The following is a 16,687-nucleotide window of genomic DNA, read 5'->3' as shown; positions in this document are numbered from 1 at the left end:
CCCATATCCCAAAATGCCTAGAAGATACCACAATTAAAAGGCAAAGAAGGAAATCTGGGTTTTTCACATGAGAAAAAGAGATTACCAAATGGAAACAGTGGCTGGTGCCACTCCATTTAAACAAAGGAAGTAAATGATGTCATGGATAGTCTGTGATGTGGCATCCTGGCACACCCTCTTACACTCCATTAAACAGTACACTCCAATACTGCTCAGATTAGCAAATAGTTTGTTCAAAAGAGAGATTACTGCTCAGACTAGCAAATAGTTTGTTCAAAAAAAGAACAACTTTGTGTAGATGCCGAATATAATTAAGTTGGGTTTTTTTTAAATTGATGCAGTAAGCTAGTATGGATTGTTGTTTGCTCCTACATTGTAAAGCTATGGCAGTTAGCAAAAATATACCTCAAGTGCAGCATATAAGCTCTCTGAAGCTCATAAAACCTTTTGTTAAACCCAAAAGCAAATTTCACTTGTTATGGCCAATTCCAAATGAACAGCTCATCATAAAGGCTGTAGGTCTCTTTCAGATGTCCTGTCACATGAGAAAGCTAAGAGAATGCTGCAGAGCATAAAACTTCATTCACGCCTGTTCTCAGGAAGCCAGAAAAACATGCATTAGGGAGCAATTCAAGGAAAAAATATTTCACCATTTGTTAAACACCACATTTTCTTTTCTTGTTATATTTTAAAATTAATTTTTGCTTTCTTTTTACTTAGCTATAATGGATTTAGTTTTTAAATTACTTCCATCATAGAAACAATTTATTCATAAAATTAAACATTTTGGCATCCAATCCAATTGCAATTCAGAGTAGCTCCAAATTCAACACCAATTTAGCTTGCCCAGCACACAGTCTACTGTAGTTCTGTGAATCTCCAAAGATACCTCCACAAATCATATATTTCCACAAACATCTCTGGACAATATGGGTAATGTTTCTTAATTTAGAAGCTGAAAACTAGACAAGTGTTTCAGATGTGGCCTCAAAAGTGTAGAAGAATTAATAACTGCCTTTGACCATTTGTAAGGTCATTAGGAATTTTGCATTTCTATGGTATCTTTGGATTTACACATTGGTTTCAGTTTCATTATTCTAGTAATATCTTAATGTGTTCTTTATTTGATGGATTCTTCTGTTGATATATCCAAATCAGTGCTCTTTCTCAGTGTGATAAAATACATGAATACACATGACAGAGCAAATCTTCATAGCTTTGTAATCTGCATATCTGAAGAATGAACAATATTTGGTTTAGTTCTAATTTATTTACTGCCTTTTGCTGATATATAAGTAATTTCAATTGCTTAATTTATTGCATGGGATAATGAAATATTAGAAATAATACTGAAAATGTTAATTATAGAAAACGTAGAAGAAAACACATTGTGCGTATAAGGAAAAGCACACACAATGCTGCAAAACAGTATAAACCTGACAGGAATTTTGAAATTCAAGTTCAGATGTAGAGAACAGATTTCTCATTGGATCATAACTCTCTTAGTTCAGAGTGACTGTGTGGAATTACCACTACAAATATCTCAATATGCTTTTGCATACTGTCCTTCATATGGGGGCACACATTCTAATTTAGTCGCTATTTATAGCACTCAGCTGAACACACTGGGAAACATCATAGAGCAGGAGGGCATTTATCCTTCCTGCCTTTATGCTTCACTTACACACCTTAAATAGGATCTAGGCTTCCCATCACTCTTAACAACTCTTCTACTTTGACTCAGGTTTTGTTTCTTCTTTCTTTAATTATGTACCTTGCTGAACATTTAGAAACAAAGACTACATCAGAAAGAATTCTACCAAGTAAAAACCAAACAACAAAATGAACAAAACCCCAAATCTGAATGCCTTTCTGTTGACTTCAGTTTTAAAATTCAGTCATGTCTGTTTACAGAATTGCTGAGTGCACTTTCATCCTGCTCTGATTGCTTCATTTGACTGTGAATTCCCAAGAGTAAAACTACTGCACACTCAACAGATAAGGAAGGGTTTAGTCAAGAATTATTCTTATGACTCTTTTCCTTCACAAACGAAATTTGAATTGACAGCCTTGAAACTTAAAAGGCTCCAAAATTTTAAATATTTTTTATATATTGGCAAATGGATACAATATGAAACTGTTGTAATTTCAAATTCAATAATACTGCATCTCCTTCAAAGAGAGAAAAATAGGTCAGGATGAGGTTACATCTCTGCCTTCCTCCAAAGAAAAGATTGCTAATTAGGGATGATGCTCACTTGTGGAATGGAAATCCGCTTCTAATAAAAAATGAGCTTATTTTTAAATACATATCTGCAAATGATATTTAAGAAATAGTTACAGCATGTTAACATTGATTATGACCTATTAAAATCTCAAAACAGGAGATAAAATATTTTGCAAACTGCTACACCAATCCAGTTCCCAGCAAACCATCTAGAGGTTAAAAAAGAGCCACGATCACACTACCTTTTTGTTACAAAGCTAATTTATTTCTACATATTCCACATAATTTACTTCTATGTATGAGCTTCTAACTACATATTCTGAAATCAGAATTACAAATAAAACAATAACAATGGATTTTTAATAGATTGCTTACTTTTAGTAGATACAATATTTCTGTCAGTGTAGTGGTGATCAGAATAGCAAGTTACTGTGACCAAGGACAAGTCCCACCAAACCAACCCAGTGGTCTTTTATAATGGAGTGATTATAGCACTGAGCAAGGGCAGGGCTACATATTGGGAGCCATCTATCTGGATATCTGTAAAGCCTTTGACATGGTCCCTCACAACATTTCTCTTTCAGAGAGAGACGGATTTGATAGGTAGATTGGGAGATTGATAAGAAATTGGTTGGATGGTCACATGCAGAGGGTGTTGATCGATGACTCAGAGTCCCAGTGAACATCAGTGACAAGTGGCGTCCCCTCACGGGTCAACACTGGAACCAGTGTTCCTCAATATCTTCATTAATGGAATAGATAAAGGGATCAGGTGTACCCTCATCAACTGAAGGACAGGATGCCACCCAGAGGGACCCAGCCAGGCTTGAGGAGTGGGGCCCTTGGAATCACTCGAGGTTTAACAAGACCAAGTCCAAGGTGCTGCACCTGGGTCACGGCACCCCCTGGTACCAGCACAGGCTGGGGATGAGCAGATGCAGAGCAGCCCTGCTGAGAAGGATGTGGGGGCACTGGTAGGTGAGAGGCTGGACATGAGCTCTCTCTAATTTGAAGTTGTCTTAAAAAAGCAAAGCAGATTGATGGGATGAACCTACAAATTGGTGCATTAGCATGTGCTGCAGCCTTCTCATTTATTAATGGATGGAATTTAAAACTACCAGTTTTTGACAGAATAACAGAAGGACTCATTTTCATATGTGAATGATAATAACATCGTTTTCTACCACTTGTACTAAAATTAACCTTTTTTGCTTGAGCTTTTGTCAGACAAGACTATCCATTTTACTCTGCTTTCTCTTTTGCAGACAGCTCTGTCCATAATAAAAGAGATACAGTGAAAAACAAGTTATTAGAAAGAGAGCAATCTACACTTTTAATTTTGACAGATTCAATGCATAAAATTGATTAATATTTTATCATTGCATCTTTTCATCTTTCTTCCTGTATTGTGAAAATGTATCTTGTAGCTTAAAGAGAAAAATCAATAAATGATCATTACTATTTTAGTTTAAATGAAGGATATCTACTACAGCTTTGCATCTTCTACAATATATAGCACAGCTTTTTGTAATTTACTAAGTATATAAATACTATCTTGCATTCATAGAAGAAATACAGAATACTAAATCTAGGTTTTTTAATTTAAATCTAGGTTAGGAAAGAAAGATAATTTTCTTTAAAAGATTGTAATTTCATACATAATATCTGTAGAGACAATGACCTGGGTTTGTCCTCTTTTAATCAACACTTACAAAAAGTCATTTTATGAGTAATTATCTCCTGAAATAAATATTTTATAATCAAAGAGCTGAATAATTGCTTAGCAGTATGATAAGGGGTACTGCGCAAACTTCTAGTTACAAGGTAGTATTTCATAATTTCAACAGAACAGCCATTCTCACAAAACATGCCTAGAATTTCAAGACTTTAATGAACAGCCACTGAATTCTGTTGAAACAAATTACTTTTCTCAACAGTTAAGCCTGATATTTATTAAAATGCCCATAACTTGTGGATGCCTCAGTTTAACAGAGCACCAAACACTCACTGGGAATAAGCTTCAACAGCTCACAATGAAATGTGAGCTGGGGAAATGAAAGGAAATGCAGGTAGTGATATTTTCCCTTTTCCAATGCTGCTTTTTAGAAACTGTTTTTCCAGTTTTTTGTGCAACTCTTTCTTGTGCAAAAGGCATGTTTTTCCAAAACTTGAGATAAGTACAGCTCATTGGCAACTGAAATTATTTACCTTTGAAATAGCATAGTTTGCAGATTTAAAACCTACTGTATTTTGGAGGAAAAGAAACATTTCACTACAAAAAAAAAAAAAAAAAAGTTATATTTAATTTTGGGCACCACAATATATGAAAAATATTATGTTATTAGAGAGTGTCCCAAGGAGGGCTGCAAATATGGTGAAGGGCCTGGAGGGGAAATTGCATCAATGCATTAACACAGTTTTCTGTAAGAGTACAAAAAATGCTTCAGCTTTTGCTTTAATTTCCTTGGATATTAGATCTTATTTCAATGGACAACTCCTATTATCCATCCATGTCCAAACCTTTTATCTCCCATTCTGTTTGGTCCCTCGTTTGGATGGTGCATTTTTACAAAGCACAACTGCTCTATATCAGCCATTACTTAATCAATGCAATCTAAATGAGACACTGATTAGAAAGGACATGATAAAACAGCTGCTAAGAACTTCAAATTTGCCTGTCAGAGACAAACAAAACATTTTTTTAGTAGAACTTGCAAATTTCCAATTTTTACCAAGCAGTTATTAATTAGATATAAGGTCTTAAAAGACATATCCTGGCTGATAAATTTGGAACAAAGTAAAATCATTTTGCAACATTATGAGAACTGAGGGAGCCAAATGAAGATCAGTTCCCTAGCAGATAATGTTTGGCTGCAGTTTTATTTTTGTTTTGATATTCATGACAGCTAAAGAGAGAACCTAAGAAAAACAGCAGAAAAATGCTAATTCTTCAGAATAATGTGGAAATTTGAGCTAAAATAATGGAATGGGTGGATTTAAAACACAACACTTTTATGAATTTTTGTGCTTCAATATTAGAATACTGAATCTGGAGTATTCTGCACTGTACAGATACCTAGGTAACAGCTCTTCAAATAGAGAGTCATGAGAGGAACAAGGACAAGGTGGGGAACCAGCCAAACTAATCTATCTGAATCAGCCTTTCCTAAAACTGTACAACACAAACCATTAAGCTATTGTCCCTGCTGCAAACTGCTAAGGCAATGTATTAGAAAACACTCTGAAAACTAAGTGTGATTACTTGGACTGGGATAGGCCTTATTATGGAGTGCCCAAGTGAATGAATAGCAGGACTCGGCATGGCTATTCTGGATTTGTACAAGATTTATTATGTGAGTTCTTTAACCTGGTGAAAATTGAGAGGATTTGATTCCCTCGGTTTTCTAATAGCAGCCTTTCTGCCTGTTATCAGCGAATGAATATTTAATATCACAGCCCAGATACCTGGGGTGTGAAGGAGAAATCCTGGGGTTCCTATTCCCAGAAGGTTTTATAGTACATTCAGCAAGCAATTTCCAAGATTTCAAACCTCATTTACCTTGGGCATCCAATCCACCTTTCTGGAGACCTAATTGTTGAAACGGAGGAATAGGGTTCCAAAACAGGAACAAAGTCATTCTTCCTTAAACAGTAAAAGACCATTAAAATAGTAAAAATCTTATACTAGGTGATCAAACTGGTATTGAAGTTAAATATTACCATGTTAGATTTTACTCAGGATGGAAAGGGACAAGAGAACACACAATTTCAACAAAACCTTTCATAAATTATGCAACTAAAAACTTTCAGTATTCATAAACATGTCCCTGATTAGAACTCTGAAACTGGTGCTTATGATTCTGAGGTCAGAATGTACACTGCAAGACTTCTAGCAGCTTTCTAACTCAACAGTCATCCAAAGGAAGTACCGTTTTTGTAAATGACATAAAACTAGATGAGTCCAAAAGAATGAAATATAAGGTCTTCTTGGAACAAGAAGAGTTTGGGATTCCTTTTTGAAAAGGAGAATTTAAGCTCTTTATTTCATTCTAGTGGAAACAAAAATTAATTTCCAATTTGTTGACCTGAAACAATTTTTAAGGTTGCTATTCAGCTGACATTTGCCTGGGCTGCTGTTTTGCCTCTTGGTAGCTGCAGTTCTGAGTCTGCTCTCTCTCCTTCTCTCTTGCTGGTATCCACAGCCATGAGAAGACACTTATCTAGAGACTGGGATGCATTTAATACCATTATAGGCTGATGTGCCTTATTGCTGAGCTATGATCATGAACCACAGGAGAGGGAAACCACAGAAAACATTTAGGGTGCCATCATGAGGAAACTGACAGTAAAAGGACCAAGAATTAAACTTATACAATGACCACTGATGATTCATACATTTCATATCTTAATGTTGGTAGCAAATATATCACTATAGACAGACAAGCTGAAGCACAGTATTATGAAGTTCAATGTCAGCACTGCTAATTGAAAGTATTCAGAACTCCATCTTAGAAGAATGTTCAATACATAACATTTGCTTCAATTTAAAGCAAAAGCTACCATCCAAATATCAGAACTTTCACCGGGATAGAAACCACCTATTTACATCAGGTCTGTCACCACAACATAGTACACAGCAACATATGGCTCTACTGCATTTTACATACACAAATTTCTTCACACTTTCATTAGGCAGGGGTTTTTTTGGTTGGGTTTTTTTTTTGGTTTTTTTTTTGTTTTTTAAATTTGCTTTTTACTGAGTAAATTCAGACCTAAAAAAAATGCAACACCTGTTGTTTTTCTGCCTGTTGTTGTGTAATGCTCTCAGAACATCTTTACACTTCTATAAATTCTGCTATAAATATTTTACCATCTGGCCTATATTTTGTGTTCCTCCCCATTCCCATTAAATGCTTGCTGCAGTTGCTTTTATTGTTTCCTGCACTGGCAGCAAACCACTTGACAAGGCAGCCTTTAACTAATAGCATAGGCAGAGACTTACTCCATCCTTAGTAAATGTAATCCTTTAGTACAACTTTGATCTTTCAGTGTCTCCTATTTTGTCTTAAAAATGCCTAAATTAAACCTTTGTCAAACAGTACAGTGTAAGTCAATATCTTACAGTTAATGTAACAGAGGGACATAAGAGTAACTAAAAAAAAAAAGCTTATAAAGCTGGTCATATAAAACTAATCCAAAATATGGCATTTATTGAAATATAAATCAGAAGATAATTTTCAGAGTTGTGAGATATCTTTACTGAAGCCCTTATTGAATTTCTGAATACTCACCTAGAATTACCTACTGATTAATTATATTTATAAAATCAATAATGAAAAGATAATTAAAAAATGATCAAGACTAATCAGGAAAATGTAATGGGCACAGTCAGGATTTGGAATCACATTTAAGCAAAAAGATGATTCAACTGAAATGCCTAACTAGAAATAATCTACATTTTATAATAATGTACAATATAGAAATTCACACACTGTATTTTGGATGTGATTTGACTAGAAGCTTGAGATGCAAAACAGACTGATACTTTATTATTAAGAATTGCTCCAAACACAACTATATTACATATTTGACATTAAAGAAATAAAATGAGACAACCAGTCGCTATTATCACTAATAAAAATTTAATATCATGTACTGCTTATGGACACAATCAAGTATCTACTGCAAAGCTGTGGCTTAATAATCTTTCTCTCTCTTACAATAAATAACTGTTAAAAACTGTAAATGAGTCCTTCATAACTTTCATAAAAATTACTAATCCAAATGTACCATTTTGTCAGTAGTTTGAGAAATGAGAAAGGAAGATTACTATCATGGTAATGCAGCAAATATAATGCAACACATTAGTCAATAGCTGACTGGAGTATTATATGGAAATAAAAGCTTCTGGAATATGAGTGGTTGAAAATCACCTGTTACTATTAACACTAATTTCATCCTGTTACCTCTGCATACTTTGCATGGGAGGTGCACTCCACACAGAAGCTCAATCTTTAATCTCAGACTTCCACTAAAAATAAATCATATTTTTAAGGAAAATTGCATGCAGTTTGGTCACAACCAAATGAAAGTAGAAGTTGCAAACAGTAATGTACTCTTGAAGCTTACAAACACACTGAATCGCCACAAATGATGTCTTTTTAATACTAAAGGCTGTAACAGTCAGAAAAAAGAGAGATGGGACGAAGTTCAACTCCAGTTATATGACAAATTAACATCTGAACATGCATTAACTTGTTGCTATACATATTTATATTTTTTCCTGTTTTGTACTTTAAAGTTTTTTTGAAGGAAAGGTTAAAGAAAAAATAAGTATTAGCCAAAATAAACTGTTTGTATAACAAGAATATTATTAATACTTCAGAGACATTTATTTGATAGTTTCTTTAGAAAAAGAAATGCCTAGAAGACACATGGCACTCAAATCTTTCTTCTGAATCTGACAGTCAACATAAATGTTGACAAAAATCTTGGTATCCCATTGGACAAGATCTGTTAATCAAGATCAAAAGCAACAGCTTTCTACTTATTGTCTGGAGGCAACAAAGATCTGTCCTTTCTGAAGTAGTCCTCCTCTCTTTCAGGTTTTCTCTCTATGTATCCAACACAGATAAGGAATCTGTTTCCTTAAATACTAATTAATTTAGATAAATTATTGATCTTTAGATTTTTATATACCTTTTCACACATCTAAAATTCTTTTGGACCTGTGTTTGTAAAGGTCTACTGTAGTGGAATTTACAAAATATACAGTGTCACTGAATACCAGCACAGTGAGTAAAAAATGACTCTTTAAAATTACCTGTATAGCAAGTGCTCGAGCTACAAGACTTCTAAGATATTGCAAAGGATCTTCTGGACCTTCCCACTTGCTTTGCCATGTGGCAGGACACTGAAATAAAAATATATACACTGAAAGTATCAAATCCACTGTCATTTCATTTTAAGTTGGCAACTTGAATAAAAAAAAATAACCTGGAGATCAAATATATCTAAAAAAAAAAAAAGACAACACCAGCAATATAATGATCAAGAACATACAACCTCAAACAGAAAGGTTGGATCCCTGCTAATTCTTTGTGTGACCCAGCCACAGTGTTAATGGAGAGCTTGCAAGAACCTCTGCTATTCAATAAGGAAATATCAGTTGGTTCCATAAATATTTCCAAAAAGCCTAAGAGCATTATGGCTTGGGAAGTCACAATGTTATCTTTCAACTGCAGCCAGTTTCCTACTCCTCTGCTGTAGCCTCCTCAGACTTCAAAATGCAGCTGTGTGGCTCTGTGATGAAGACAATCTGGTACAATTCCTCTGCATGATTATTTTCTCATCACCTTACAGCTTTTGTAGAGCAACACCTGAGAAAAAAAGGCGTGCAAGACTTCCTGATATAAATTTTTCATTGATTTCAAAAAGAAAGGCTTAAAAGGGCATCTCTTAAACTTCCTCCTTATAAGATAAGGATAGAAACACTAATTTTACCTACTCCACAGGAATCTAAAGCACACTGAAAGTGACTGCAAGATTCCCCTACTTATGAGAAAGAGAATTAATGTAAATCAGTACCTGTGGAATATTGTACACTACTGAAGATGCTAAGCAGAATCAACAGTTTATACTGTTTAATATTTACAGCTGCATTTTCCAGGAAGTTCCCATTCTAATAGAATATGTACTGAACAGGTATTCAAAATCCAATCCCAGAAGTTTGCAAAAAAAGGTATCTTCAAAGTAAATACACTGTATTTACCTTCTATAGATAAAAACCAAAACGTAATGAGATTCAAGATACTAATTAAAAATTAATTCAATAATCTAGAATACATACAAAACAATTAATAAAGGACAGTTAACTGCATGGGGTTTTTCCTAACTGGATTTTTTGAAAATTATTTTTTATTTGAGACCTTGCATTTTTGCAGCCTCTTCTACTAGATGTGCATTTACAAGCAGCTCATCAATCTATCACTTACAAGACATTTGCCTAATGCTGTTAATATATCAATCTAAATTACTTTAAGTCTAAAGAAATTATTTAACTAATTGTTATTATGCAAGTGTATCTCAGATGTGCTTATGCTCTTTTTGGGTGGGGTGGAGTTAATTTTCTTCACAGTGGATAGTATGGGGCTAACATAAGAATTTTACACAAATACAGGACATTGCCAAACCTTTACATGTCATACATTTACTGAATTTTACATTCCTATCCATAATCCAGCAGTTTCTTCAGGTGCTATAATCTTAAAAGAGCTACAATCCTAGTGGGTTTAAAATACAGCTTTTGAAAAATAATCCTTTGCTACATAAAACATGAAAACGCTAAACAAGAAGAGCGTATAGAAAACACATGAAGAAAATCATTTTAGGATGACAAATGGAGTGAGGTTTAGCTGCCATGCCAAGAATGTGGCATTAGCCTCTCTGGAAGGCTGCTGAAAAAATTGCTATATAGTCACAATCCAATGAAGTGATCCATGTCAAGGAAAGTGGGTAAGTAAGCAGGTGAAATGACAGAAGCACTGGTCAATACATCAGGAAGCGCTGAACCGATGCTTATGAGAGGTTAAAATGCACAGAATTTTGAAGAAACTTTTTGAGGCAGTGATCAGCTTCACAGCTCCTGCCAATTCCAACAGAAGAGTGCAGCTAAAACACAAGCAAGCCATGCTCTCTTGCTCAGTAACAATAAATATAACTAAGAGCTAAAGAATGGCCATTACATGTATCCCTTCCATTCACTATGACTTGGACTTAGTGCCAGTTTCTACCACATAGTCAAAACATGTTTTAAAAGGCAATGAGATTGCTAACAAGAAAACTTAATTTAGTCTGACTGTACAGCAATTTTGCTAACAAATGCTGTCTTGTGAATCTGAAATGACAACAAATTCAATTATTGTTTTGATTAAAATTTGATTTATCAATAAATGTATAACAATCTTTTCAACAGTACTTGTTTGTCACATGAAGATAAATAGGATGTTAATAGGAATTATTGTTCATTGCAGAAGCAATCTCATTATCTATGCATTTGTATTGACAGAATTTATCAGTTGCTGGAGGCAAAACGAAACCAGAGCTTCATGTCACATCAATGTTTGACTATCTTTTAACTCAATTATCTAGATATTAATGATAGAGCATGTATATTTGCTGTCACTAATTGTATCAGTTTATAAACATGCCCAGCATAATACCAAAAAAGATGGAGAAAGTATATATAATTCTGACTGATTTCTTGTATCTCAATAATATAGGGTGAGATGATAGGTTGGTATGACAGGCACAGTTTTTCTGGTGAGGTATGGCAATACTCCATACTGAATAAATGCAAAGAGAACTATTATTACAATTTAAATTTTAAGAAAATATAAAAACTAAGTAAGGGGACAGGTTTATATATTCTACTGGCTAATAGTATTTGACTTATCTAGCATGACTTGGTATTTGAAATTGAAATAGTATTCCACAACTTCTAAACTTATTGGATTTGTCTTTTAGAGAAAGTTTGATAGGAGAGTAATACATTCAGAAGATGCTGCAAATACTTCTGAAAAATGTACAGAAAAAACGGGTTTTGTTTTAGAGTTTCTATATTTAAAAGAACTCAATTTTAGAGTCTTTATCAATAAAAAAAATTTAGAACATGGAAATGACAACTAGTTCAGTTTCCTTGGGTTTTTTCAATGCTTATTATAATGTATATTCATTACAAAATGACTTACCTTCTGGTTTAACAGAGCACTTGCTAGTTTTTGTACTTCAGAACTCAGCAGCGAGGTGCCTCTGATGACTTTACTTAAAGAAGCAAGTGACTGATGGACGCTCTGCACAAGGCGAATGGCATTGAACTGCTCCAGGGTAATGAACGATAAGATTGGAGATCCTTGTTGTTCTGCAGGAGGAGACACCTTCTGATGGATCAGGTTAGAATTCTAAGGAAAAACAAGGGATATCCAGTTAATAAACTCAGGGAAACTATAGTGTTGTACAACACATAATTTATTTAATTCATGATACTTCATATGACCTTATTAGCTTTGAAGTAGTAGTGGTATCATCTCTTTTCCAGTACTGAATTGTAACTACAGTGATACTTTCAGTACTGTCTGTGACATATTCAATAAAGGCACCACTCTTCTGAAACAAGTCTGTCTATCCAGTTACTTCAAAAGTTCTTGAATTGCTGAAAGATCTTCCCTTAGCTGAATCACTGCTTTTAGTATTAATGTGCTATAAAAAGCAGTAGTGTACTCAGCACAACAAAATTTTACTGGGTACTGTAAACTATGTTGCCAGTTCTTGCTTCCTGAGACTAGTTCAACATGGAATTGAATTAAATACTATAAACACAAAATAAATATCATTTTATGGGTAAATCTTGAGTAACTTAGATTCTGAGAAGTACTGCTGCTCTTACAATGCCATTTTTACTATTCACTTCCCTTCCAATAAAGTCACTAAAAATCCAAATTTATTCAATAATTTCAAGAGATGGTGCAATTTTGCAAATCTTAATTCATATGCAACTTATTACATAAATATATTTTTGCATGTGTTTGGAAACTGCCAAACTGTAATGTGGCAAGATGCTGCAAAGAATTCCAGTTATAAAATTAAAAACCTTTTAGAAAATTCTATAAGGCACAAATGCTAAAAGTAAACCTTAGCCTATGGGAAAAAATGTTTTGGTATTTCAGTTTCTAGTAATTTAGGAAAGATAAAATCAGATTTTATTTTCTCTAAAATACGTTTTTTAAAATAACAAGTTTTGATTATTTTTCAGGTTAAATAAATTTCTGAATTGTCACATGGCAACTTGCTTTTCAGAAGGCACAGGATATTTACCTCTATAATCTTTCCCAGGCACTATGTATTTGGCAGAACATTTACATTTTTAATTTCAAGCTCATATTCCACTCAGCTACCAAGCTAAAATATGAGAAAAGCTAAATGAATGAGCAATACTTTGGCTTATGACTGACCAACAAAAAAAATTAAGGATAAAGTTTTCCAACACTGTTAAAAAGGTATACAAGAAAGCTACTGATCCAAGTGCCAAAGCATGCAGTATTTACAATTGTGATGCTTTGCATTTTTTCTTTGCATTCATTAAAAAATCACAGTACCAATTTCACATCAGTTTTTCTGAGACCATAATTTGCTGAGGATATGTAAAATGTAACACAAAACTAGCATAAGCTAGCTGATAATTTCTTATTGAGGTGTTTAATTGCACAAAATAAAGAAAACCCAAGACATTCCACCTTGGAGGCTTTGCTCAATCTTTGACACTCTCATAATTCACAAAAGCTTGTTGAAAAAGAAGTCCTTTAAGTTCCTCAATATTGTCCTTTACAATAAGAGTCTCCTATGAATTTCAGATTCATTTCATCACTCTTTCTAGTGTTTTCCATTGAGAATTTGTTGAAACAACCCATCTATCATTTCCATAGGAAAATTAAACATAAATACCAATATCAGCTTACACATTTAATGTTCTATTATATTCTCTTAAAATCCATTATGTATATAACTCACATCAGGTTTTAAAATATGTGTATGCTCATGACCTGCTTGGGAATTAAGACAAAAAACTGCTGAAGTACTGGGTGTTTTTCCTAATCATAAGAAACTGAAGGTAGATTCTAATCTTTAATATCAAATACTGTATTTTGCTACCAATATTAATCAGGTGTGTTTTCAGATGTTGATAATTTCTCCTCTTTCAGTTCTGTATATGTTGCTATCTTAGTATAATATAAGACTTCATAAGGTCTCACTTGAACTGTCCCAGAGCTTTACTTTGTTACCTTCTTAAATGCAAGCTTTTGCAAACTCCAGTATGTCCGGAAAACTGCCTCCTCAGAAATGTAACAAATGCAATGAAAATAAACTCATATACCTTTACTAGTTCTGCATTTGATTCAAAAAGCAGTTTTGGTGGTGGTGGTGATGGGTTTTAGAAATCCCCATTGCCCTTTTGATGTACCTCTTTTGCCTCCTCCTTTGAGACTCTCTGCCTATTTGTTTTAGATATTAGCCTCTCACTGTTTTTCACATGGTTTTCATCATTGAAAATAAAATAAAGAATGACCCTATATTTCTGTTTCACTGATTTTCCTTCACGGAAAAGTCCCTGTTGTATTTTTAAAGCTGAGATAGCTAATGAGGTACCAGGCACATGGTGTGATTCTTGGGGCTCTTCTGCACAGTGCCAGGAGCTGGACTTCAAACTAGATGGCAGGTTCATGAGAGTTTAATTAATTTGGTAAGTGTCAAGATGTCATTAAATCATGTTGCAAAACACTGTAAAAGCTGTTTTAGGACAGTATTCATTACAAGGATGTTTTCAATCAGAAGAATTAATATGTATGTTTTCAAATCAGGCTAATACAGGTGAAAAGGTCATGACATTCTGCATAAGTTCAGAATGGCTTTGCTTTTGTAATTTCAACACAGATGCAAAATGATTTGAAGCTCATTTTAAGTATCTATTTAATTTAAATAAAATTCAATTAAAAATTTCATTCTGAATTCTGGCTAGACTAATAATCAGTGGAATAAGGAGAGGCAACTGCCATGATTCTATTCTTATAGATAGATAAAGAATAATAAACCTCCCAGTTCAATAATGTCAGGATACCTGAATAATTGGTAGCAACAATTAACAGGGTTTTGCATCATGCATGATCTGAGAGAAAAAATGAAGCCCTGCAAATTACCAGAAATATTTCTGAAAAAGTAACAGCATGTAAGTTCCTTGACACCCTATTAATGTAGAAGAATCATATTTCATTTAGAAATGTCTAAACTGAAGAAAGCTAAAATTTCCAAAGCATATCTGCCATTTTTGCTGTTTGGCCATGAAGAATGTTATAGGCTCTGAAAACTGAACAAAAATAACTGCTATTCACAGAACCACAAAACAGCTGAAGGTTGGAAGGAACCTTTGGAGATTGCCAGGTGCTCAAAGCCACAGCAGATTGCCCAGATCTGTATCCAGTCTCCATCCAAGAATATGACCCCTTGCAGCTTTTCCACATAGACTCCAGCCAAGTGCCAGGGGTAGTGTGGAGCATATGAAGCTCCAAGGGGTCACAGTCTGAGGGCCAGACCAGCCTCAGCAGGCTTTCCACAACGTCCCACAGCTGAGCCCCTGGAAGGCAGCAAAACTGCCTAAACAACAGATGAGGTCAGAAAATGGGAGCATCCTTCCCCCAGCTGCAGGGAACTGCTCACTGCTTTTCCTTAGCACTTCCTCCCGGTGCTTCTGTGTGCATCAGGTTCAGTTGGCTTTTGGAGTTTCATTAAGAGTGCAAAGAGAAAAATATGTCCACACTGCAAGATTATGATCAATCATTGAGATGTAAATTCTACAGGATATACTTATGTCAAATGGTAAATTTTGTTGAATTTCAGAATTTTCAGTACATAGATGTACAACAACTGTTTTCAAGGTATTTGTAAGATAATAGTTTTTTAGTTAATTCTTGATTGACACACTCAACATGGGAATAAAAATGTTCAAACCAACTTAATCGTTGTCTACATATTAACAAACTTCTAAGAGTCTTTTTGCCTCTGGAATAAGTTTCTTTTACAGACTCCAGGAATACTTTTTTTAAATTTTACTTCTTTATATCTGGAAAACTGTATTAATTTCATATCCTCTGCCCATTCATGCATAAATAAAATAATTTATGATTATTAACTTAAGCAGCAATTCAACTATCTTCTTCATTCCAATTTCCAGGTCTTTAAAAATTCTGCAAACAAAGATGATGCCTTCATTGAACCATCAATCTAGAATGAGAATGTAGTACTGCATGCAATGTCTGTAAAATATTAAAAATATCCAGGCCTTTTCAAAGCTGGAAGCAATTACTGGTTGAACAGATAATGAAAACTAATTTTGATAAAAATATTATTATTCAAATTTTTTTTAAACACTCAAGAAAATGTCCCCGACACAAAAAATAAAACCTATAAAAGGTTTTATCCTTTTATAAGATATAAAAGGATTAAAGCCATCCTATTCTAAAGGATATATTCAAAAGATTAATTTAATTATCTGCTATTGGCATAAAACCTTTAGAAAATCAAAGAAACTTCAAGATAATATGGAATCCTTGAATGTTTTGGGTTGAAAAGGACCCTAAAGATAATCTAGTTCCAGCCCTCCTGAACAGGCAGCGATACCTTCCATAGACCAGGCTGCTCATTTAACCTGGTTTTGAATATTTCAGGGATGGAGCATCCATTAGCTCTCTGGGAAACCTGTACCAGAGCCTTACCACCCTCTCAGGAAAGAATTTCCTAATATCTAACCTAGACCTACCCACTTAGCATGGATTAGATGAGAATTCAATGAGATACTCGAAAATGTTATGGTAAATTCTAATGTGTACCTCATGTCACTTCTATGCATGTGGT

At 34.2% G+C, this 16,687-nt stretch overlaps 1 protein-coding gene across 1 annotated transcript in view; it reads right to left on the bottom strand.

The window, feature by feature from the left end:
- DYNC2H1 (dynein cytoplasmic 2 heavy chain 1) overlaps positions 1 to 16,687 on the bottom strand; it is a 143,236-nt gene that overhangs the window by 16,275 nt on the left and 110,274 nt on the right. Inside the window, exons 84-85 of the mRNA XM_059493367.1 lie at positions 11,977 to 12,186; positions 9,051 to 9,140 (exon numbers count right to left, since the gene is read on the bottom strand). Coding sequence (XP_059349350.1) covers positions 9,051 to 9,140; positions 11,977 to 12,186 — 300 coding nt within the window. The remainder of the gene's footprint in view (positions 1 to 9,050; positions 9,141 to 11,976; positions 12,187 to 16,687) is intronic.

Source organism: Ammospiza nelsoni, chromosome 2 (assembly GCF_027579445.1).
Source record: "Ammospiza nelsoni isolate bAmmNel1 chromosome 2, bAmmNel1.pri, whole genome shotgun sequence".
Lineage (NCBI taxonomy): Eukaryota > Metazoa > Chordata > Aves > Passeriformes > Passerellidae > Ammospiza > Ammospiza nelsoni.
Note: the sequence above shows the minus strand (reverse complement) of the source record. Positions and strands in the feature narration are given on the sequence as shown.